This window comes from Vulpes vulpes, chromosome 9, assembly GCF_048418805.1.
Source record: "Vulpes vulpes isolate BD-2025 chromosome 9, VulVul3, whole genome shotgun sequence".
In the NCBI taxonomy this organism is placed as follows: Eukaryota; Metazoa; Chordata; class Mammalia; order Carnivora; family Canidae; genus Vulpes; species Vulpes vulpes.
Window position 1 is genome coordinate 88701068 of NC_132788.1, and position 24508 is coordinate 88725575.

The window sequence follows — 24508 nt, forward strand, 5'->3', positions numbered from 1 at the left end:
CACGTGCCCTTCACCCTACACACAAAGCTAAAGAGAGGGGCGAGGCTGGGCCTGGGTTCTGGGGCAGAGCCACATCACATCAGGAACCCACCTCAGGAAGAGAAGGTTGGAAATGGCTTTGGTGGGAGGAGCCAAAGAGCATCAATCAAGTGTCTCCATGTGCCAGATGCTGTGCTGGGCACTGCACAGTGATGCTCCATACCCTACACATGGGGAAACAGGCTCACAGAGTTAATTGCTCTAGTTCACCAAGCTGGCACTCCCTGACCATGATGCCAGTCAGGCACACCATGCTCCAAAGACACCTGATGGCTCTAGAAGAAGCTTGGGGATGGACCAGAATGGAGATAGTGGCTCCTGCCTGGGTCAGTGCCCAGGGTGAAGGTCACTGGAGGAGCACCGAAGGACTTCAGGGAGCCTAAGGAAGGGGCTATAAATTCCTCTCTCACTTGCTTTTTAGAAAACTGCCCACTAACACCCAAAGTCATTGAGTCTTACCCTGTTCAGTGTGCCAGACCTGATCTAGTACAGAGGCCATGGAAGGTGTGCCTTGGAATTCCCTCATAGTAGGACGGTGGTCCCCACCACTGCCTATGGCACGTGGGTTAGTGGCAGGTGAGGTGATGCAGCCAGGGTTCTCAGTACAGAGTAATCATCTCATCTGTTTATTCGCTCATTCATTCATGCATTTATTCATTCATTCATTCAACGTGTTCATTCATTCATTCATTCTGTGTTAAGCATAAGCCTAAGCATTAATGGGCCACCGTGGGCGCAGGACACCCTTCTTCCACCAACACCACTTCTGAAAAAATATAGACACAAACCCATCATATACACATGCACATCTATGCAGACCTATGTTGGTGTCATGCATACACACACATACACATATACACACACACACAGGTGTGAAGGAACCGCCACAAGAACATGAACAAACCCTGAATGTTAAGACCAAGTTAGTTATTCCGTGACACAAAAATATGATTTCTGAACTAGAAGACAGAAACTGTGAGTACTTTGGGATGACAGCTGTGCAATCACTTCAGCAGCACTAGTTAGTGGGTATCTTGCCAAACACTTTGGTCCTGCCACTCTTGCACTGACAAAACAGGGGTTGGGAAAGGTCACCTGGCCCTGGTGAGGATGGTGGATCAAAAGGCCATGGGGTGAGGGTGATCCTTTCCCCGGCCCACAGCAATATGTTCAGACCTGCCCCTCTGATTCTGACGCCTGATTCCAATTCATCGCCACAGCACCACCACGCTCAGCTAGAGTAGGGAGACAAACAGGAAAGCAAGTTCAAGCCTATTCTGAAAGCTTCAGTTCAGCGTTCAGAGGAGAAAACACACCATTCAGAGTCCAAATTTGTTTCTGATTTCCTGGAGCCTATCAGTGTGTCTCTCTCTCATTCACACACACACACACACACACACACACACACACAGAGAGAGAGAGAGAGAGAGAGAGAGAGAAAAACAAAAAAGAACCAAATTTTTAAAAATTTGCCTTTCTCTTTCTTGTTTGGCTCTCTTTCTTCTTCTCTTTTCTTCCACAGTTGTACTGAGAAATAATTCACATACTTCACCATATGTTTCAGGTGGACAGCACGATGGTTTACTTTGAGATGATTAGTGCAACAGGTTCAGCTAACATCAACTCTGAGTGATCTTTGACTCCTGACATTGGTATCTGTGCATCTGAGGAATGGGGCTCCTCTTCCAAGTTTACTTTGCCAAATTTGACTTTACAGGTTTGCCTTGGCAGACACAGCTCTTCACTAGTCAGCCCAGTTTGGGTTTCTGGGTGTGTCTACTGGTAATGTGTTTGGGCAGGTGGGACCTGCTATTTTGCCCTATTTTTAGGCAAGGCAACTCTGAGGACCGAGACAGGGGTGTGCCTGGCTGAGAACAGATGGGCAGGACCCCTGCCTTGGCTCCCCGCCCACGTGAGGCTGCAGGATGGCCTCCGCAGGGGCCTGGGTTCTCCGACTGGCCTTACAGGATGACTGGGACCTGGTGCTCTATTCGGTACTAGAGGGGACTATGAATTAGCTTCCCAGGCCCTGGCAGGGGATCAGACCACAGCCCAGAGCTTGTACAGCTCATTGTTCGGGGACCCGGATCAGGCCTGGGGGTGCACACAGTTCCCAGGTCAGGGGAGGCCACCAGTTTTGCTCTGTACACGCAGGAGAAGCCACAGGCTATGCTCTCTGTGCAGAGCGCCAGTGTAGGTAGGGCTGCTGAACGGGCGCCACAGCTTCCCCTGTGCTCTGTGGGCTCCCTGGTCGGACAGGCTGGAGACTGTCACCAGCAATGGTCGCAGCTACAAAGCAGATTCCCTGCCAGAACGCAGTGGGAGAAGCAGCTCTGCAACCAGTCAAGCTCTCTGTTGTCGTGAGTCCAGCCTACCTGCAGCCCCAGTCCCCTGCTGACCAGGGCCACTGGCTTTGCTCTGCCGGCCCTTGTCTGGGCTCCAGTGCCACTGGGCCACAGGGCTTTCAGGAGCTGTGAACAGCCCCCTGGTCAGCTGGGCCTGCAGCAGGGTGGGGGCTAGGTCTCAGCCCCTCGCCTGGGTGGGAGGTGGGGGGGACCATCCAGACTACTCTCACTTTCCCAAACAGGCTCTCAGGGTAGGAGGGGCCGGGAGCTGCCCTCAGCCTTGGCTATGAATCAGTCTTCTTGCCTGTGCACAGCTTGAGGACCTGCACACCCAGTCCTGGCTTTGCCCTGGGGGGAGCAGCTCCGCCATCCTGCCTCTTGATCCCAGCTTCCAGGAGCTGGGGCCAGCTGTCTGGTCAGATGGGGCCAGGAGGCACCCTCCGCAGCAGGTGGGGCTGTGACTCAGCAACCTGTCTGAGTGTGGGCAAACTGGCCTCTAGGGCAGAGCTGCACCGCACCAAGTTCTCAGGTCAGAGTGCACCCATCCAGGTGGTTCTGCGGAGGAGCAAAGCTGCTGGTTGGGGTTGCTAGTTGGGCACCACAGGCATGAACTCAGTCTGCCAAGACCCAGTGCTGGTCCTTGCAAGCCCCTGCCCCTTCTTCATCACAGTCAGATTCCCAGGGGCTGGGCCCCAAAGAGTTGCCTGCAATCCCAGCAGTGTGAAGTCAGAGGAGGGGCTCCCACAAAGTGCCCCACAATGCTGGGAAGGCCGGTTGCCACCCTGGGCTCTTTTCTGGCTGGAGGAAGCAGAGGCTCCGGGTGAGGGGGCGGGGAGGGGGCACCTCCTGGTGTGGTGCTGCACTGGCAGGGGTGGCGGGGTGTCACCGTGTAGCTGCTTCTCTTACCCCCAATGCTGTCTTGGTCTCTGTGGTGCAAGGGGTGCTTCCCCCTCACCTCCACTTCTAGGTTTCTCTCACTGGTGCCTTTTTCTTGAATACAGGTTAGTGGTTCTCATGAGAGGGAGCAAAGTCAGGGAAAACCTACGTCACTGTCTTGGTGATGTCACTTTTAACACAGCTCCTTAAAAGGTTCATGAGCCTTCCTGCACATCAAATCGCTCTTGGAAAACAACATTTTAATGATTTCCATGTAAACAAATCAGAAACATATGGATTAAATTTCCCTTAAAATATATATTTGTAATTAAGGGGAAAAGTGCTTGGCAAAGTCCGTTTTACGATTTATCCAATCTAACATGTGAAAAATAGTTTGAGACATCTGACAAACCCAAACCCAGCAATTTTGACCATCCCTTACAGTAGCACACATACTCTGCTTCTATGCAGGGGACTCAAGTCCACCTCACCAGACCTCTGCCCTTCCCTGAACGTTTTAGAAGAACCTATTAGATTGTAGCAGACAGGCTGAATCCTTGGGCTCTGCAGTGGTAGTTATGGTTCACCCTTTCCCTAGGCCTGGTTTCATTTTCAGGGGCTATGCCCACCCCTCGACCATGCCCCCCCCCCCACCCCGCACACACAGGAGAGCTTTGCAGCCCACTCTGCTGGGGAAGTCAAGAAGAGGAAGGGGCGGCCTAGGTCATGTCCTCCAATACAACCTTCTCCCACCTCTTCCAGGCAGTCCACCTCTCTCTGCTATCTCCCCCTTTCTGTCCTAAGCCAACATATGGAGGCTTTGTATTTCTTGGATCAAAAATGTTTGCAGGGCTGAGATGCAGAAGGTGCATGAGTCAGCAGCTCCCCCAGGTCATGCAGAAACCTCAGGTCATTGAAATTATTAGGCTGTGTGTCATGGAGGAAAAAGAAATGAAAGCTGGCCAGAGACTAGCCTCTGGAGCAAGTTCTTGGGTCCCACTACAGTGGCAGCCTTGTGCTCTGGCAGTGCCCAGAGAGAATCAGAGCTTCAGATGGGCCTATGGCTGATGTTCTCAGCCTGAGCAAAAATATTCCTATATCCCAAGGTGTCCAGGAAGTAAATGAGCCCCAGGCACAGGGATTGAGGGACCAGGTCCTTTTTCTCTCAGCGCTCATGTCCAGAGAGGCAGCAGAGTAAGCTGGACTCATCAGAAAATCAAGGTCTACCCTGGTATGAGCCTTCCTACCTGTATGACCTAGAGTAAGTCATTGTGCTATTCTGATCTTTATTTTTTAAAAGATTTTATTTATTTATTTGAGAAAGACCATGAGAGCATGAAAGAGCATGAGTGGGGGGGGGGGGGCAGAAGAAGAAGGAGAAGCAGACTCCCCAAGGCTCGATCCCAGGACCCTGAGATCATGACCTGACTGAGCCACCCAGGTGCCCCTCTACTCTGATCTTTAGTTTCTTCATCTGAAAAACAGAGGCAAGAACACTGCCAAACCACTCTCCTATGGCTGAAGAGGGAAGAAAACAAGGCCAAAGTGGTAAAATGATGAAAAAGTTTAAACCAACTAATTTCTAAAATTCACGTTTTTCTTAATCCAGCCTATAAGTGCTGAAAAAGAAGCTACGACCTCTCCTCTCTTCTGCTTGGTCTAAAATTACTCAGAAGCTACAGGCTTCTTTTCCTCCCCACTAACCCCCACCCAAATTACAGAGTCATTTGTGTTTACTATTATCTGTAGGCATCTTTGTAACCCAGCACCTTTTCTATCCTGCTATTATCACCTGACTTTCTTCTGTGTCAGGAGTAGCACCTTTACTTCATAGTGATGAGGAAGGGGGAAGTAGGGGAGCCAAGAGGGACAGGAAGTAAGGGGAAGACCCTCAGATTAGAATCCAAAAGCCCCAAACAATACAGAATCGCAGAACACGCATTCCTGCTCTTCAGTAGCTATAAGAGAAGATAGAAGCAGAGGCTTACAATCCAAATCCGGGTCTATTTCCAGGTCTTGGGCTTCAGACCTGAGAGCAATTGAAAACAATTGCTCTCAGCCTACCAGCCCAGGCACTGAGGTGCAGTGCAGAGAGGACACAGTGAAAATGCCTGGTTCTAATCCTGCCTCTACTTCAAGTCCCTCCTGTCTTAACCATAACTGCCCCCGAGAACTGAACAAACTCATATGGCCGTAACAATAACAGGGTGTGATGGCCTATGTCAAATACCAGCCTCCCCTCATTATCTGACCCCAACCCCGTGATATGGGTCTTATCTTTCCCTCCAGCAGATGACAGGAGCCAACATCAGTGGGCTAGCCACTGTTCCCCAGCCCACATGGGCATTATTCTTACAGTGCTCACTGCAATCCCATAAGGCTGGCACTGGTATTACACTCATTTTATAGCTAAGGATGCTGAGGATCAGCGGGGAAGAGAAATTTGCCCAAGTTCGCGTACTGGGCAGTCACCGTACGCCAGGCTTCCTTCTAAAAGTTTAATCCACTCTGCAACCCCCTGAGTCAGGCCAGGGATTATCATTTCCAAAGCATGTTTGGGGAAAATGAGGCACAGGCATTTTATGCAGTTGCAGAGGCACCAGCGGGGCAAGTCACGGTGCAGGACCCTCTCCAGGCTGGCTCTGGGAGTGGCGCTGGCCTCTGGCTGCCCTTCTTCTCCACCATTTTCCAAGCCTTATTCTCAAGCTTTCTTGGAGAGTCTGTGAGCCACCCAATGTACTTTCATAGAGTTTCTTTTCCATTTAAATAAGCCAGGATATGTTTTTTGTTGCTTGCAAACACCATGAGAACAGCCAGGTAGGGTAGACTTCTCACAGTTCAAGAGGCATGGACACTAGTATCCTCCAGCTCATCCCCCATCTCTGGAAAACCCAGTAAGTGAAGAGCATGGTGTTTGGGGCAAAGTGGAGCACCAGGCTGAAGCAGCAGGGTGCCCTGCCCTCAGAAAGCTCCAAGTGGAAAAGGAAAAATAAAGTATGCAGTGGACTTCTGGAATACAGCAATGCTGGAACAAAGAAATAAACCAACGTCACATCACAAAAGAGGCACAGGCTAGGGATACCAGGGCAGTCACTCAGCAACATCTCTTAAAGAGGTTTCATGAAGAAGTTGCTACATTGGGCACCATGAGAACCCTAAGACACATTTCTAAAGACTGCAGTATGGCTCTTTGAATTCCCACAGTTAGTTGGACCGCTTTCCCACATGCCATGAACTCTGAGACTCCAGTCTCTTGTAGGGCTTATGAGAAACGCACCTCAGGCATAGGCAGATGCTGACCTAGTTGAACAACCTGGTTGCAAGGCCCAGCCAAGGAGGTGAAAAGCAGATTGCAGAAAACAGGTAGATTTTCCCAGTTACATTCAGCTGTGACCAGAAGCTACGCCCAGGAGCACAGTGCACAGCAGCTCCTAAGAAAATATCAAACCTCTCTGCCATGGACCCGCTCTGCTATGTCCAAGCCGCCCAGAAAGCACATCCTGTATTAGTTTCCTCTGTTGGGGCAAGATTTCTAACCTAAGAATGTCACAGCCAGCCAACGACCGAGCTCCAAGCACGTGTTCCGAGTACATGTCATCAATAACTAGATCTGAGTTGGCGGGCCCTCTTAACATGAAATACATTTCTGCAGCTTGAAAAGGGAAAAAAGACTGTTTGAGGCTGGTTTGAATTAGGTGGAATGGAGGCAGGAATTTTCCTGAAGTCTCCTCCTCTCTCCCTTGGGCAGCTACTCACTGCTTGGCAGAAACAAGACATAGTGCCTGGCTGACCTTGGTCCATGACCCCACAGCCTCGCTGAGGGACCACCAAGTCTGGGCAGGGGTGGTAGGCAGGCCCCACAAGGGCTGTTGAAATTGACTTCAAATATTATTACCTACCTCCACGGGCTCAAGCAATCTATTAGGATACTGCCTAGTGAGCCTCGTAGCCATGATTCCGCAGCCTATGTGATCAATGGCAGAGCTGGTCCCTAATGTGTCGCTGCCATCGAAAGGTACAATTATGCCTTTAAAGCTCAAGGTGCAATTAAATCTCTATAATGGTGCTAATGGCTCGAGCAACCTTGAAGCAGCTGCCATATTTTAAAAGATCATTCTGAATTGCTTTATGTCTGAAACTGCTCTGTAAAATCTTGTTAATTTTTCATCTTCAGTTGAGAATGTATTTAATGCTGAGAGGATGGCTTCCTTCCAGCCACACTGCACAGAAGGGGGCTTCCTTCCTCAGCCGACAGGATCGATCACCCTGGAGGATTAGGGCAAACTCCCCTGGATGAGGTTGATCTCAGTTCTCTAAGGCTTGGGTTCTAGGGGATCTGCCCTAAGGAAGAGTCCAAAGTGAAGATTAGGTCACAGGATACAGTCTAGTCCAGAGCCCACTAGGGACAGTTCAGATTGGCATCACTGGGAGAGAGAGAGAGAGAGAGAGAGAGAGAGAGAGAGAGAGAGAGAGAGAGAAATGCAATTTATATTCACGGTATTTTCCAATAATAACAATGGTAGCTCAGATATACTGAGCACTTTCTGTGAGCAACCGTTGTTGCTAAGGCTGTGCACACATCACTCCAGAACCTCACAGTAACCCCGGGAGGAGGTAATATCCTTATCCCTATTTGACAGAAAGGGAAACCGACACTTGTGGCAACAAAGCTACCTTCTTAGGATCACGAAGCCAGCCAGGGGAAGAATAGGACTCAAACCCAGAGCCCTTCTCTGGACCACTGTACTTGATGTGATGCTGAAACTGGGTGGGTGAAAGAAACCAGCCCCAATGTTTCTGAAACCTTGATGGCAGACAATGGAACAGCATTTTATTTTGAAGATGCTATGGCTTTCTGATTTATTTTTCAGGGACGATGGTTCTTTGTTTACGAGCCTCCCGGATCTAATGAGGCAGAGCAAACTCCTACCCACTGATGGTGAGGATGAGGGAGGAACATCCTTAACTCAAACGCATTGTTAACATCATCTTGTGAGGTTTAGCCCTCACACCCACCCCAATAATGTGGACACAATTATTATCCACATCCTAGACATGTAGAAACTAAAGTCTAAAGAGACAAGGTGGCATGCCAAAGGGTGCAGCCAGAGAGATGGAATGCAGGACCAACCAGAGCCAGTCTGAGGCCAGAGCCCATCCCTGACCATTATAATTCCAACTTACATGGGCAGATGAGATTTTTGGGGAAAGAACTCCAGAGTCTATATGAAGGCTGAATTTGAGTGGCTTCTACATCAAGCCTGAAAACAGGGGCCCCCATTAAGATCCATCTGGCTTTGTACTCTAAGAAAAGACCACAACTGATTCTGTTGCAACCTTAGGGGCTCCCAAACCCATAAGAGCATTATAAGGAATGGGAGGGAAGAGAGAAAGACTATACCAGAGGTCAGTAAACTACAGCTTGCAGGTCAAACTTAGCCATCTGTTCTTGTAGATAAATGGATGAAAGATCTAAATGTGAGACAAGATTCGATCAAAATCCTAGAGCAGAACACAGGCAACACCCTTTTTGAACTCGGCCACAGCAATTTCTTGCAAGATACATCCACGAAGGCAAAAGAAACAAAAGCAAAAATGAACTATTGGGACTTCATCAAGATAAGAAGCTTTTGCACAGCAAAGGATACAGTCAACAAAACTAAAAGACAACCTACAGAATGGGAGAAGATATTTGCAAATGACATATCAGATAAAGGGCTAGTTTCCAAGATCTATAAAGAACTTATTAAACTCAACACCAAAGAAACAAACAATCCAATCATGAAATGGGCAAAAGACATGAAGAAAAATCTCACAGAGGAAGACACAGACATGGCCAACAAGCACATGAGAAAATGCTCTACATCACTTGCCATCAGGGAAATACAAATCAAAACCACAATGAGATACCACCTCACACCAGTGAGAATGGGGAAAATTAACAAGGCAGGAAACCACAAATGTTGGAGAGGATGCGGAGAAAAGGGAACCCTCTTACACTGTTGGTGGGAATGTGAACTGGTGCAGCCACTCTGGAAAACTGTGTGGAGGTTCCTCAAAGAGTTAAAAATAGACCTGCCCTACGACCCAGCAATTGCACTGTTGGGGATTTACCCCAAAGATACAGATGCAATGAAACGCCGGGATACCTACACCCCGATGTTTCTAGCAGCAATGTCCACAATAGCCAAACTGTGGAAGGAGCCTCGGTGTCCATCGAAAGATGAATGGATAAAGAAGCTGTGGTTTATGTATACAATGGAATATTACTCAGCCATTAGAAATGACAAACACCCACCATTTCCTTCAACATGGATGGAACTGGAGGGTATTATGCTGAGTGAAATAAGTCAATCGGAGAAGGACAAACATTATACGTTCTCATTTATTTGGGGAATATAAATAATAGTGAAAGGGAATAGAAGGGAAGGGAGAAGAAATGTGTGGGAAATATCAGAAAGGGAGACAGAACATAAAGACTCCTAACTCTGGGAAACGAACTAGGGGTGGTGGAAGGGGAGGAGGGCGGGGGGTGGGGGTGGGGGTGAATGGGTGATGGGCACTGAGGGGGGCACTTGACGGGATGAGCACTGGGTGTTATTTTGTATGTTGGCAAATTGAACACCAACAAAAAATAAATTTATTATTAAAAAAAATTTTAGTGGCACTTTGCCCCATCTGCTGATGGATGTAGTGTCTATGGACACTTTTGTGCCAGAACAGCAGAGCCTAGTCATGGTAACAGAGACTCTATGACCCTCAAAGCCTAAGTTAGTTACTATCTTGCCCTTGACAGAAAAGGTTTGCTGGCTCCTGGATTGCATGTTAGATTGCTTGATGCAAACACCAGCTATGGAAACAGCAAGCCATCCCTAGGCAGAACAAGCACACCTTACCTATCCAGTGGATGCTGACACACCCAGCTTGCAATCGTATTTTTCAAAAAACACAATACCCCAAACCATCAGGTGCTGTCCCCCATACCCTCTGTTCCCCACCCTCCAACAGGAGCAGCAGCAGTGAGTCTTACCTTTGTTGTACATGTTCGTTGGCACTTGGACATCACTCAGACTGATGTTCACGGGCAAATTATTAAAATGGTCATTTGGGGCTAAGATGAATTCTTTCCCCAGCTCCAAAAAATTACCATCTTTGTCCCTTTCATTTATCAGCACAGCATTGAAGTATTCATACTGAAAGAGAAGGTTAAAAAGCATTACTTGTGGCTTAGTTGAAGGAGACTGGAAGTAAAAAAAAAAATAACAAGTAAATCTATACTCATAGCCATGCTTGCTACAGAAAAGTAGCAAAGCCAGGTAAGGGCAACAGCAGCAGCAAAAGGGCTGTGTTTACATATGGTGCTCAGGGATGGTCTTGGTGCTATGGTGACACTCATGCAGAGACTGAAGGACAGGAGGAACAGGCTGTGTGGGGCCCTGGGGGAAGCACCCCAGGCAGAGGAGATAGGACAGGCAATGATGGGAGGGTGCTGGCACATGACACAAATGGCTGTCTCATCATCATCCTAGTCACTGTCACTGTCATCATCATCTAACATACACAGAATGCTTACTTTGTGCTAGACATTATTCTAAGTTCTTTTCTTTTGTATTTATTTATTTATTCATTAGTGGAGGGAGAAGGGTAGAGGGAGAGGGAGAGAAAGAATCTTAGGCATACTGAGCATGGAGCCTGACTTGAGGCTTGATTTCACAATCCTGAGATCATGACCTGAGCCAAAATCAAGAGTCATATGCTTAAATGACTGAGCTACCCAGGTGCCCCCTTAGTGCTTCTCATGTGTTAACTCACTGAATTCTTCTAACAATTCTATCAAGTAGGTTTCGTGAGTATTCTCATTTCATCAACAAAGAAATTGAGGTAGAAAGAACTGATATATCTGTTAAAGATTACACAGCTGATGAGCAGAGCCAGAATTCAAACACAGGCAGTCTACTTTCCGAGTTTATGCTCTTTTCTACTGAGCAGTATTCCAAGATGGCAGGTACAGTTGGAATTAGTAGACTGAGAATTTAAAACAACTATGATTAATATACTAAAGGAACTAATAGGAAAAGTAGAAAATAGGTAAGAACAGATGGATAATATAAGCAGAGAGATGAATATTCTAAAGAAAATCCAAAGGAAATGCAAGAAATATCAAAAATACTGTAACAGAAATGAAGATTGCCTTCAATAGCTCATTAGCAGACTGGACACAGCCAAGTAGGTAATGAGTGATCTTGAAGATATGTTAAAAGACACTTTCCAATCTGAAAAGTAAAGGGAAAAGAACATTCACGAACTGTGCAATTACAAAAAGTATAACATATATGTGATGGGATTAACATTAGGAGAAGAAATAGATAAAGGAACAGAAGAAATATTTGAAGTAATAATGGCTAAGAATTTTCCAAAATTAATGACAGACACCAAACCATAGATCCAAGAATCTCAGAGACCACCAAGCAAAGGAATATAAAGAAATGTACGCCTAGGAATAATATATTCAAACTGAAGGGAAAAAAAAAAAAAAAGACCAAAAGAAAATCTTGAAAAAGCCAGAGAGGGGTAAAAAAATCTTACATAGAGAAGAACAAGGATAAGGATTATGCCACATTTCTCTTCAGATACCATGTCAGCAAGAAGAGAGTGAAGTAAAATACTTAGTATTCAGAGAAAAGGCCCACCAACCTAGAATTCTATATCTAGCAAAACTGTCTTTCAAAAGTGAAAGAGAAATAAAGACCTTTTCAAACAAAACAAAATTTTAAGAAATTTTGGGGGAATAGACCTGCCTTGCAAGAAATGGTAAAAAGCTCTTTAAGAATAAAGAAAATGATATAGATCAGAAAAATCTGATTTACATAAAGAAGAGTGTTAGAGCAGGAATAAATGAAGTAAAATAAAATATTCATTTTCTTATTCTTTATTAGTTTCAGAGGTAGAATTAGTGATTCATCAGTTGTATATAACACCCAGCACTCATTATATTAAGTGCCCTCCTTAATGCCCATCACCCAATTATCCCTTCCCCCTCACCTTCCCTCCAGCAACCCTGAGTTTATTTCCTAGAGTTCAACATCTCTCATGGTTTGCCTCCGTCTCAATTTTTATCTTCCTTTATTTTTCCTTCCCTTTCCCTATGTTCATCTGTTTTGTTTCTTAAATTCCACATGAGTGAAATCATATGGTATTCATCTTTCTGACTGATTTATTTTGCTCAGCATAATTCCCTCTAGTTCCATCCATATCATTGCAAGTGGCAATATCTCATTCTTTTTGATGGCCACATAACATTCCATTGTATGTATATATACCACTTCTTTATCCATTCATCTGTCAAAGGACATCTGGGCTCTTTCCATATTTTGGCTATTGTGGACATTACTGCTATAAACATTGGGGTCTATGTGCCCCTTCAAATTAATATGTTTTTATCCTTCGGATAAATACCTTAGTGCAATTGCTGGGTCATAGGGTAGCTCTATTTTTAACTTTTTGATGAACCTCCATTCCAGAGTAGCTCCACCAGCTTGCATTCCTACAAATGGTGTAAGAGCATTCTCCTGTCTCCACATCCTTGCTAACATCTGTTGTTTCCTGAGTTGTTAATTTTAGTCATTCTGACTAGTGTGAGGTGGTATCTCATTGTGGTTTTGATTTGTATTTCCCTGGTACCAAGTGATGTTGAGCATTTTTTCATGTATCTGTTGGCCATTTATATGCATTCTTTGGAGAAATGTATGTTCATGTCTTCTGTCCATTTCTTGACTGGATTTTTTTGTTTTTTTGTGAGTTGAATTTTAAAAGTTCCTTATAGTTTTTGGATATTAGCCCTTTACCTGATAAGACACTTGCAAATATCTTCTCCCACTCCACAGTTTGCCTTTTAGGTTTATTGACTGGTCATTCAGAATAGGGAGAGATAAATAGTTTCCAGGACAAATAAAAACTAAAGGAATTTGTGAATACTAAACCAGCCCTGTAAGAAATATTAAAGTAGATCCTTTGAGTGGAGAGTCCAAAAGTAAGGAAAGAACAGAAAGGAACAGAAACAATATACAGAAACAGTGACTTTACAGGTAATACAATGGCACTAAATTCATATCTTTCAATAATCACAGTGAATGTAAATGGATTAATTGCTCCAATCAAAAGACATAGTGTATCAGATTAGACAAAACAAAACAAAACAAGATCCACTGATATGCTGTCTATAAAAGACTCATTTTAAACCCAAAGATACCTCCAGATTGAGAGTGAACACATGGAGAGCCATTTATCATGCTGATGGATATAAAAAAAAAATCTGGAGTAGTAATCCTTTTATCAAACTAGATTTTAAAACAAAGACTATAATAAGAGATGAAGAAAGACACTATATTGTAACAAAAGGGTCAATCCAACACGAAGATCTAACAATTACAAATATTTATGCCCCTAACTTGGTAGCAGCCAAATATATAAACCAATTAATAACAAAATTAAAGAAACAATTGATAATAATACAATAGTAGTAGGGGACTTCAACATCTCATTCACAGCAATGGACATATCATCACAGCAGGAGATCAACAAGGAAATAAGGGCTTTGAGTGACACATTGGACCAGATGGACTTAACAGATAATAGTTAAAGCATTTCATCCTAAAGCAACAGCATACACATTCTTCTTGAGTGTACATGGAACATTCTCCAGAACAGATCTCATACTACGTCACAAATCAGGTCTCAACCAGTATAAAATGATTGAGATTATACCATATATATTTTCAGACCACAATGCTTTAAAATTTGAAATCAATCAAAAGAGAAAATATGGAAGGAACACAAATATATGGAGGTTAAAGAGCATACTACTAAATAATGAATGGGTCAACCAGGATATTAAAGAAGAATTCAAAAAAATTCATGGACACAAATGAAAATGAAAACACAACTGTTCAAAATCTTTGGGATGCAACAAAGGCAGTCCTAAGAGGAAAGTATATAACAATACAGGCCTTTCTAAAGAAACATGAAAAGTCTCAAATACACAATCTAACCTTACACCAAAAGAGCTGGAAAAAGAACACCAAATAAAGCCTAAATCCAGCAGGAAAAGAGAATTAATAAAGATTAGAGCAGAAATCAGTGATAAGAAGTTGTTTTCTTATTCTTAACTGACCAACAGATAAGTTCATTCAAAATAATAATAGAAATAAATTGTTGTGTGATATAGGTTACAGATAAGTGAAATGAATTATAGCAGTGTTATAGGAAAAAGAGCAAGGAACTGGGAACACTCTGTGAAAAGCTACCTGTGGTACCCATGAAGTGGTACAGGGTTATTTGAAAGTGGGTTTGAATTAGTTGTAAATGTATATTGCAAACTATGAAACAACTACTAAAATAATATTCAAAGGAAGCATAATTCATATACCAAGAAAGAAGAAAAAATTAATTCATATAAGATGCTCAATTAAATATGGGGAAGGCAAAAAAAATAGAAGACAGGAAGAAAAAGAGCCAGACAAGATCAACAAACAGGTACAAATATGGCAATATTAATTCAACTATATTGATAATCACTTTAAATGTGAATGGTCCAAATACACCAATTAAAAAGCAGAAACTTTAAGAGTAGATGAAAAAAACAAGACCCTACTCTATGTTACCTACAAAAAATTCACCATATATATAGAAAAAACAGATAGATTAGAAGAAAAGAGACAGAAAAGGATATACCATGCTAACACTAATTAAAAGAAAGCCAAAGTAGACACATTAATTTCAGACAAAGCAGACTTCAAAGCAAGTAAATTTACTAGGGAAAAGGATGGGCATTACAATATGGTAAAGGGGTGATTTCTCCAAGAAGACATAAAATCCATACATTTAACAACATAGTGTTAAGATATGTGAGGTACAAACTGATAGAACTACAAGGAGAAGTAAATGAATGCACAATACTTCAATACCCCTCTATCACCAATTGACAAATCCGGCAAGCAGAAAATTGGTAAAAATATAGTTAAACTGAATAGCCCCATCGATGATATATAATTGACATGTATAGGATACTTCATCCAACAACAATAGAATATACATTCTGCCTAAATTCACATGGAACAATCACCAAGATAGATCATATTCTGGGCCACAGAGCACACCTTAACAAATCTAAAAGAATAGGAATCACACAATGTCTGCTTCTATATTACACTGGAATTAAACTAAACACCAGTAACAGAAAGATAGCTAGACAAATCCCAAAATATTTGGAGATCAAAGAACATACTTCTAAAGAATACATAGGTCAAAAAAGAAGTCTTTTTTTAAAGATTTTATTTATTTATTCATGAGAGACAGAGAGAGAGAGAGAGAGAGAGGCAGAGACAGAGGCACAGGGAGAAGCAGGCTCCATGCAGGAAGTCTGACATAGGACTCAATCCCTGGTCTCCAGGATCCACCCTGGGCCGAAGGTGGCGCTAAACCGCTGAGCCACTGGGGCTGCCCCAAAAAAGAAGTCTTGAGGAACTATAAGCTAAAAAAAAATTAAAATACAACTTACTAAATTTGTGAGATGTAGCAAAAGCAAAGCTTAGAAGAAAATTTATACACTGAACACATGTATTAGAAAGAAAAAATAATTAATCATCTAAGTTTATACTTTAGAGAGCTAGAGAAAGAAGAGCAAATTAAATCCAAAATAACCAGAAGAGCAAATTAAAACCAAAATAACCAGAAGAAAAATAAAACTCTGTTTTTATTTGCAGAGCAGAAGTCAATGAAACTGAAAACAGGAAATCAATAGAGAAAATGAATGAAACCAAAGTTAGTTCTTTGAAAAGATTTCTTACAGTGAAAAGATATACAGAAAAATGAGCCAAGAGAATAGATCCCATGGGACAAAGTCCCCAGGAATCCAGATGCAGATTTCCAAGAGTTATCTTCTGGTGCATAAGATGCACTAATTCTTCCAGTGATAAACTGTGCCAATACATTTAAAACACTTCCCACAGGGAGGCTTGATAAAGATGAAGTGCTAAGGACATTTATTGGGGCATGGTCATGTGACATATTATTATTTACCATTGTCACTTCTTGAATTTATAGAATTCTACACCCAGCACTGCAGAATACACATTCTTTTCCAGATCACACACCAGGCTACCAAACAAGTCTCAATAGGTTTAAAATGACTGAAATCCACATAGTATGTTCTCTGATAACAATGGGCTAATTTTAGAAGTCAATATATGATAATGATATGAAAAATATCAATGATATCTAAGAAAAGATGGTATCTAGGAAAACCCCAAAGATTAAAAATTATTCAGCACACTACTTCACAATACATATGTCAAGGAAGAAAATGACATGGGAAATTGGAAAATATTTTGAAATGAATAAAAATGAAAAAAATCAATATTTGCCAGATACAGCTAAAACAGTTTAGAGGAAAATGTACAGATTATAAGCTTATAATAGAAAAGAAGAAAACTTTAAGATGAATAGTCAAAGATACTCTTGTAGAAAGATAGAAAAAGAAGAAATGAAACTCAATGTTAAAAGAAGGAATGAAATAAAGATAAAAGCAGAAACCATAAAAATAGAAAAAATAACTGGAAAAAATCAATAATATCAAAAGTTGGTACTTTAAAATGATTAATGAAATTTTAAAACCCTAACTAGACTGATAAAGAAAAATGTAAGGAAGTACAAAATACTAGTATCAGGAATAAAAGAGGAAACAATATTATAGATCCTGCAGATAATGAAAGGATAAAGAAATATTACAAACAACTTGATGCTAATATTTGATAACTTGAGTTAAATTCCAATTCCTTGAAGAACAGAAACTACCAAAATGGACACAAGAAGAAATATAAAATATGAGTGGCTCTCTCTATATATATATAAAGTACAAACCTGAGTTCACAGTTACCAGCCAAACTAAAACAAACAGTTCCAGGTTGAGATGCCTTAAATGATGAGTTCTATCAATTATGTAAGGAAAAAAATAGAAAGTATCTTATATAAACTCAGAAAATTAGACTATTTCCCAACTTATTTAATGAGGACAGCATATGACACCAAATCAGACATGAACATTTAAAGATATATATTACACACCTACAGTTCTTGTTAACCTAGATGCAAAAATGCTAATGCAATATTGAATCAAAACCAGCTATAATTAAAAGGATAATACATCATGACTAAATTATACATATCCCAGGAATTCAAGGTTGGTTTATTTGAAAAATCAATCAACACAGTTCATCATATTAAAAGAATAAAGAAGAAACAAAAATCACATGACCAAATCAATGCAGAAAAAGCACTTGGAAGAATTCAATTTCTGTTCATAAAAACTTGTATGACATTTGACATAGCATAAAATGTCCTCAATCTAATAAAGAGTACCTTACAAAAACCTATAGCTAACATTATATTTATGATGAAACACTGAGTGTTTTTCCCCTAAGATCAGGAACAAGGCAAGGGTGGGTTACTATTTCTGTGTAATATTGTACTGGTGGTCCTAGCAATTGGATTAAGATGAATGAATCAATGAATCTGGGGATCCCTGGGTGGCTCGGCAGTTTGACGCCTGCCTTCCGCCCAGGGCGTGATCCTGGAGTCCTGGGATCAAATCTCCACTCCCCTGCATGCAGCCTGCTTCTCCCTCTGCCTGTGTCTCTGCTTCTCTCTCTCTCTCTCTCTCTCTCTCTCTGTGTGTGTCTCTCATGAATAAATAAATAAATAAATCTTTAAAAAAAAGAATCAATGAATGAATGAATGCCATAGAGGAAAAAATTGTCTTTACTTGCAGAAAGCTTGATTGTCTATGAGAAAAATCCTAAGGAATCCACATAATATACTACAACTAGTGAGTTTACAAAGTCAAAGGATATAAGATCAATATGCAAAAATCAATTGTATTTCAATATACTAACAAAGAACAATTGGAATTTAAGATAGAAAGAATAGTAACATTTACAATGGTATAAAAAACCTGAAAACTTAGGTATAAATTCTTAAAATTATGTGTAATACGTGTTTACTAAAACCTACAAAGTATTGCTGTGAGAAATTTAAAAAGGTTTACATAGATGAAAAGAGATGCCTTATTTAAGGATTAGAGAACGTGGTATTAAGATGTTAATTCTTCCCAAATTGATCTAAAAATTCGATGAAATTCCAATCAAAATCTCAATGGGCTTTTTCTAGAAGCTGCCAGGTTAATTATAAACTTCATGTAGAAATGAAAGGGATCCAGGGGCATCTGGATGGCAGTCAGGGAAGCCTTTGCCTTCAACTCAGGTCATGATCCCAGGGTACTGGGATCAAGCACAGCATCGGGCTCCCTGCTTAGTGGGGTGTCTGCTTCTCCCTCTTTCCCTCCTCACTCCCCCACTTGTTCTCTCTCTCAAATAAATAAATAAAATCTTTAAAAAATAAATGAAAGGGATCTAGAATATCAAAAACAATTTTGAAAAAAGAAGAAAAGAGTCCAAGGAGTTACATTTCACAATTTTAAGTCTTACTTTATTAATTACTATGTAATTAATCAAAACAGTGTGGTATTGGCATTAGAATAGACAAACAGATCAATGGAACACAGAGTCCAGAAATAAAGCCATACACTCAGTCAACTGAGTTTCAGTAAAGGTGCCTACATAATTAAATGGGGAAAATATTTTCAACAAATTGTGCTAGAACAAATGACTAACCAATGAAAACAACATCCTCTCCTCTAATTCACAACACACATATTAATTCAAGATGGATGACAGACTTCAATGTAAAAACTAAACCTGTAATATTTCTTACAAACCAAAAATGATAAATAAATATCTTTGTAGCCTTCAGGTAGGCAATGATTTCTTAGGATATACAAAGCACTTAAAATTTTAAAAACTGATAATTTAGACTTTAAAAAATTAAAAAATCTTGATAATTAAATTCACTCTTATTTTTTAAAATTGAAAAATTATTGAGGAAAAACAATTCATCAAACAAATGACTTATCCCCAGAATATGTAAAGAACTCCTATAACTCAAAACATCCATAAAAATTTAAGTCACAAAACTTCAACTTTTCTAAATTATGAAATCAAAACTTTATAGAAATGAAACTCAGTTTAATAAATTCCAACCACAACTAATTTTTAAAACATAATTTACTATGATATGACACTCCAAAACAAAAGAAATCACATCTTTCTGCTGAAACATGAACCAAGGGAACACCTTACCAGGCACAGACACTTTGACCAGCCCATGAACTGCCCACACCAAGGGAGAGCACCCTTCTTCTCAAAGGCTCTGCTTTGAAGGAAACATGTCAGTGGGGTTTCCTCCCACAGCTCCATGTTAATGGAAGTCTCAACCTTCCACAGACCCAAGTGCTTCACATAATACTATGATGCTCTTAAAAATGTAAGCCTTCGGGCCGTTGGGTGGCTCAGTCGGTTGAGCATCTGCCTTAAGCTCATGATCTCAGGGTCCTGCGATCGATTCCCATATTGGGCTCCCTGCTCAATGGGGAGTATGCTTCTCCCTCTACCCTCCCTACTGCTTGTGATGTCTCTCTCTCTTTCTCATGCTCTCTCTCAAATAAATAAATAAAATCTTAAATTAACACACACAGCCTCAGCCAGCTTGGCGAAGGCCAGTACAATCATGGTTCACATACAGGCTCTCTGAAGGCAGCTTCTAAATTGCCATTTAATTGAATAATCCTCACAGACCAGAATGCAAATGAAGGAAGGATGAAAAACACAGGTAGGATTCTGTTCAACAATGCTCATCATTCACTGGGAGTTTGGTGCCTCCTCCCCAAATCCATTTGTCCATTCTGTATTGATTTTGAAAAGGCTGACTCAGTGCAAACAAGAAGAATCATTGCTTGGTCCTTGGAATTCATTGCTATAATTATGGGGTTCAGTGGCTTTGTCTATATGATCAAGGAAAAGATGTATTACTCCCTCTCAGTATTTCTGAATCTCTGTCACCCATGGGGTCAGAGTACATTAATTCTTTTGTGAGTAAATCTGATAACCTACTAAGTGTGGTGGGGTACGAAGGACACTAAACCAAGGTACAAAACGTGGCAAAATACACTAGGGGCAAAATGGGGGTGTGTTATTGCCCACAACCTAGCATGGCACCAAGCCACAATGAGTAAGTGTTTAAAAGTGATTTAATAAGGCAGGGGTAGGTGTAGGCATACTTTTTTCCCTAAAGGGTCAGATGGTAAATATTTTAGGCTTTGTGAGCTATGGATTCTTTACCACAACTCCTCCATTCTGCTGTTGTAACATGACAGATGGCAGCCACAGACAATACATACAAGAATGGGCCTGGCTGTGCTCCATTCAAACTTTATTTACCAAAACTTTACAAAATTACAAAATAGATTTGGCCTATGGGCTGTAGTATGACAACCCCTGCAGTCGGGTGTTCTGAGATTTTCCAAAGAAAAAATAAAATTTTCTATAATAAATAAAAATAAGATTTTCAAAATAAAAAATTTCTGGCTGAAATAAATCAAGCACTTCTCTTGCTAAAATTCTGGAGCATAATACTGAACAAGAATTAAGTTGGAGGAATGAAGCTACCCGACTTCAAGGCTTTCCATAAATGACAATAATCAAAACAGCAGAGTATTGGCAAAAGAACAAACAGATCAATAGGACAGAATAGAGAGCCCAGAAATAGATCTACATAAATACAGTCAACTGATCTTTGACAAAGCAAAGATAGTCTCTTCAACAAATGGTGCCGGAACAACTGGATATCCACATCCAAAAAAAAAAAAAAAAAATCTATACACAGATCTTATACCCTTCACAAAAATTAACTCAAAATAGATCAGAGACCTAAATAGAAAACACAAAGCTACAAAGCTCCTAGAAGATAACACAGGAGAAAACATAGATGACCCTGGGTCTGGTGATGCTTTTTTTAGATACAACATCAAAGACATGATGCATGGAAAAAGTAATTCATAAACTGGACCTCATTAAAATTAAAAGCTTCTGCTCTGTGAAAGACAAAGTCAAAAGAAGGAGAAGACCAGCCAGACTGGGAAGAAATATTTGCAAAAGTCACATGTGATAAAGGACTGTTATCCAAAATATATCAAAAACTCTTAATAATAAGAAAACTAACAACTGGGTTAAAAATGAGCTAAAGACCTTAGCAGACACCTTCACATAGGATATATATACAGATGGCAAGAAAGCATGTGGAAAGACGTTCTACTTCATATGTCATCAGGGACATGCAAAAGAAAACAACAAAATACCACTACATGCCTAGTAGAGTAGCTAAAATCCAGAGTTCTGACGACACCAAATGCTGACAAGGATGTGGAGCAGCAGGCACTCTCTTACATTACTGGTGGGAATGCAAAATGCTGCAGTGACTGTGGAAAACAGTTTGGTGTTTTGTTTTTTTTCTTTTAACAAAGCTAAACATTGGCTTCCCATATGATCCAGCAAACATGCTCCTTGGTATTGACCCAAAAGAAATAAAAATTTCTGTCCACATAGAAATCTGCACATGAATGTTTATAGCAGCTTTATTTATACTTGTCAAAACTTGGAAACAACCAAAATATCCTTCAGTAGGTTAACAATTAAATTGTGATATGTCCAGACAATAGAATATTATTTAGCACTAAAGAGAAATGAGCTATCAAGCCATGAGAAGACAAGGAGGAACCTAAGTGCATATTACAAAGTGAAAGAAGCCAATCTGAGAAGGCTAAGTACTGTGTAATTCCAACCATATGACATTCTGGAAAAGGCAAAACTCTGGAGGCGGTAAAAAGATAAGTGGTTGCCAAGGATAGGGGCAAAGGGGATGAATAAGCAGAGCATGGAGGTTTTTTTAGGATGCTGAAAATAGTCTGTATGATATTTTAATGATAAATACATATCATTATACATTTGTCCAACCCCGAGAATGTAAGACATCAAGAGTGAACCCTAAGATAAACTATAGACTTTGGGTGATGAGACCAATGCAGGTTCATCCTTGGTAAAATGTACCATTCCTGGTAGGAGATGTTGATAACAGGGGAGATTGTGCATGTACAGGAATGTGTGGGAAATCTCTGTACCTTCCTCTCAATCTTTTTTTTTTCCTTCCTCTCAATCTTATCATAAATTTAAACCTGCTCTAAAAAAAGTCTTTTTCAAAAAAGTTTGAGTTGCACTCCCCACTCTATTTATAACACACGTGTACTACCTACCAACTATTACTCTAACATGCACATTATCAAACTACAAAAATAATAAAATAATAATAAAAATAATAATAAAAGCAAATCGGAATAAAAGTGACATATATTCCTCAGGCATTCCAGGGGCTCACTTTGCACACACCTGGGTGTTGCATCACTTCTCAGCAGTGCTCCAAAGCAGCATTTCCAAATTATGACCTGCGCAACAGAAAGCCACTCCGTTGGCTTATTCATAAGGAATATTTTTTTAATGTATGCCATGGTAAGCAAAGTTTGGGAAATGCAGAAAGAGCTGGGGTTTAAAGAAGGGCAAGGAGATTTCTTCATTTTGGGACTTCTCAGGGCCTTTAACCCATTCTGAGAGTAGACTATGTACACTTTGAATATCCGGGGTGAGAGGTGTCATACACAGTAGTCCTCAAATACAACATAGGATATATGTTCAGTAGGCATCCTTCTCAGCATTTACACAGGGGAGGGGGGTGGGGGGGCGCTTTACAAGTTTACAAGTCCTCATGCAATGTTTTATTAAAGCAGCCCCCACCCCATGAGACTAGTTCTGCAATTGCAGGAACTGTGTTTACTCACTGTTGCATCCCAGCACCTAGCACCTGTTGGCCAAATAACTGATCAAATGACCATCACAATCCATGAGGTCACAAGGTCTCCCAAAGGAAGTACATTCCTAAGATTCATCTTCACAGTTAGCCCTCCTGGGCCATGTGGTTCTGGGGAATGTTCTCAGCAGGTTAGGAAGATCATGCTAGGGATTCCTGGGTGGTTCAGTGGTTTAGCACCTGCCTTCAGCCCAGGGCATGATCCTGGAGTCCTGGGATCGAATCCCACATCAGGCTCCCTGCATGGAGCCTGCTTCTCCCTTCTGCCTGTGTCTCTGCCTCTCCCTCTCTCTCTCTCTCTCATGAATAAATGAAAAATCTTTATATATAAAAAAAGGAAGATCATGCTATAAGCAGTGTTCCCCATGGCCTGGGGAAAAGGAAGCTATAGGAGACCAAAGCTGTACTGTAACACAACTAGTGTCACATATTCAGATAGAAAAGGGTATCCAGAGCAATGGAGTAAAGGTGACTCCAGCAGGGGCTGGAATTGATGGTCTATACTAACCACCATAAGACCAAGAGGACAAAGCAGGAGCTCTGTGGTACCTCCACCACCCTTGCAGCTTCCCCAAGGGCTGTCTGGGCATCCCCAACTTGCAAAGTCCTTCACCTTCAGTGTCACTGTCACAGAGTATGTCCAGTTCAGTTCTGATATTAGTGCTGGCAGGGAAAATAATTCATTGCTCTACCCCTCTGTCAGCTGTAGAATCCAACAGCTCAGGCCGTCTCTTGATTCAACTAGGTTCCCATCACCATGTAAAGTTTCAACGGGAAATATCACTAGATGGCAAAAAGGCTTCAGTTTGTGTGAGCTCTCTGACTGGTTGGTGGCGACTGTCTATATGTATTGAGAAGGCTTCCGAGGCCGTATCTCAACCCAAGGACCATATGCTGTCTCAGTAATGGTGGCCCAGCCTCTCCCACGCCACCCACGTCCTTGAAAACTCATCGCTTCCTAGTTTAGGGGTTGGCAAACTGTTTCTGTAAAGAGCCAGATAGTAAATATTTTAGGTTTTGCAGGCCAGACAGTCTCTGTCACAACATTCAATTCTGCTGTTTTAGCAAAAGTAGCCAACTGTAATACATAAACAAATGGGTGTGGCTGTATTCCAATAAAACTTTATTTACAAAAACAGGCAGCTGGTCAGACATGTAGTGTTCTGAGCCTGGCCCTGGTTCCCTCTTTACTCTTTCCAGGTGAAAGCCAGCTCATCTCCTAGTCAAGAAGATGTCCTAAAGGCAGTGCTTTTCAACTCCAGCTGGGGAGCTTTGCGACATCCAGATGTCCAAGCCAAGCCTCAGAGCAATTACATCTGAATCCCAAGGCAGTATTTTTTTTCAGCCTCTCCCAAGTGATCGCAATGTGCAGCCCAGGCTGAGAC

At 41.5% G+C, this 24508-nt stretch overlaps 1 protein-coding gene across 2 annotated transcripts in view; it reads right to left on the bottom strand.

Annotated features, from left to right (window-relative positions):
* The window catches only part of CACNA2D3 (calcium voltage-gated channel auxiliary subunit alpha2delta 3), an 833608-nt gene that overhangs the window by 493899 nt on the left and 315201 nt on the right, over nt 1-24508 (bottom strand). For both annotated transcript variants that reach the window (XM_072720752.1, XM_072720750.1), the window contains exon 5: nt 10291-10453. In XM_072720752.1, the coding sequence (XP_072576853.1) occupies nt 10291-10453 (163 nt within the window). The remainder of the gene's footprint in view (nt 1-10290; nt 10454-24508) is intronic.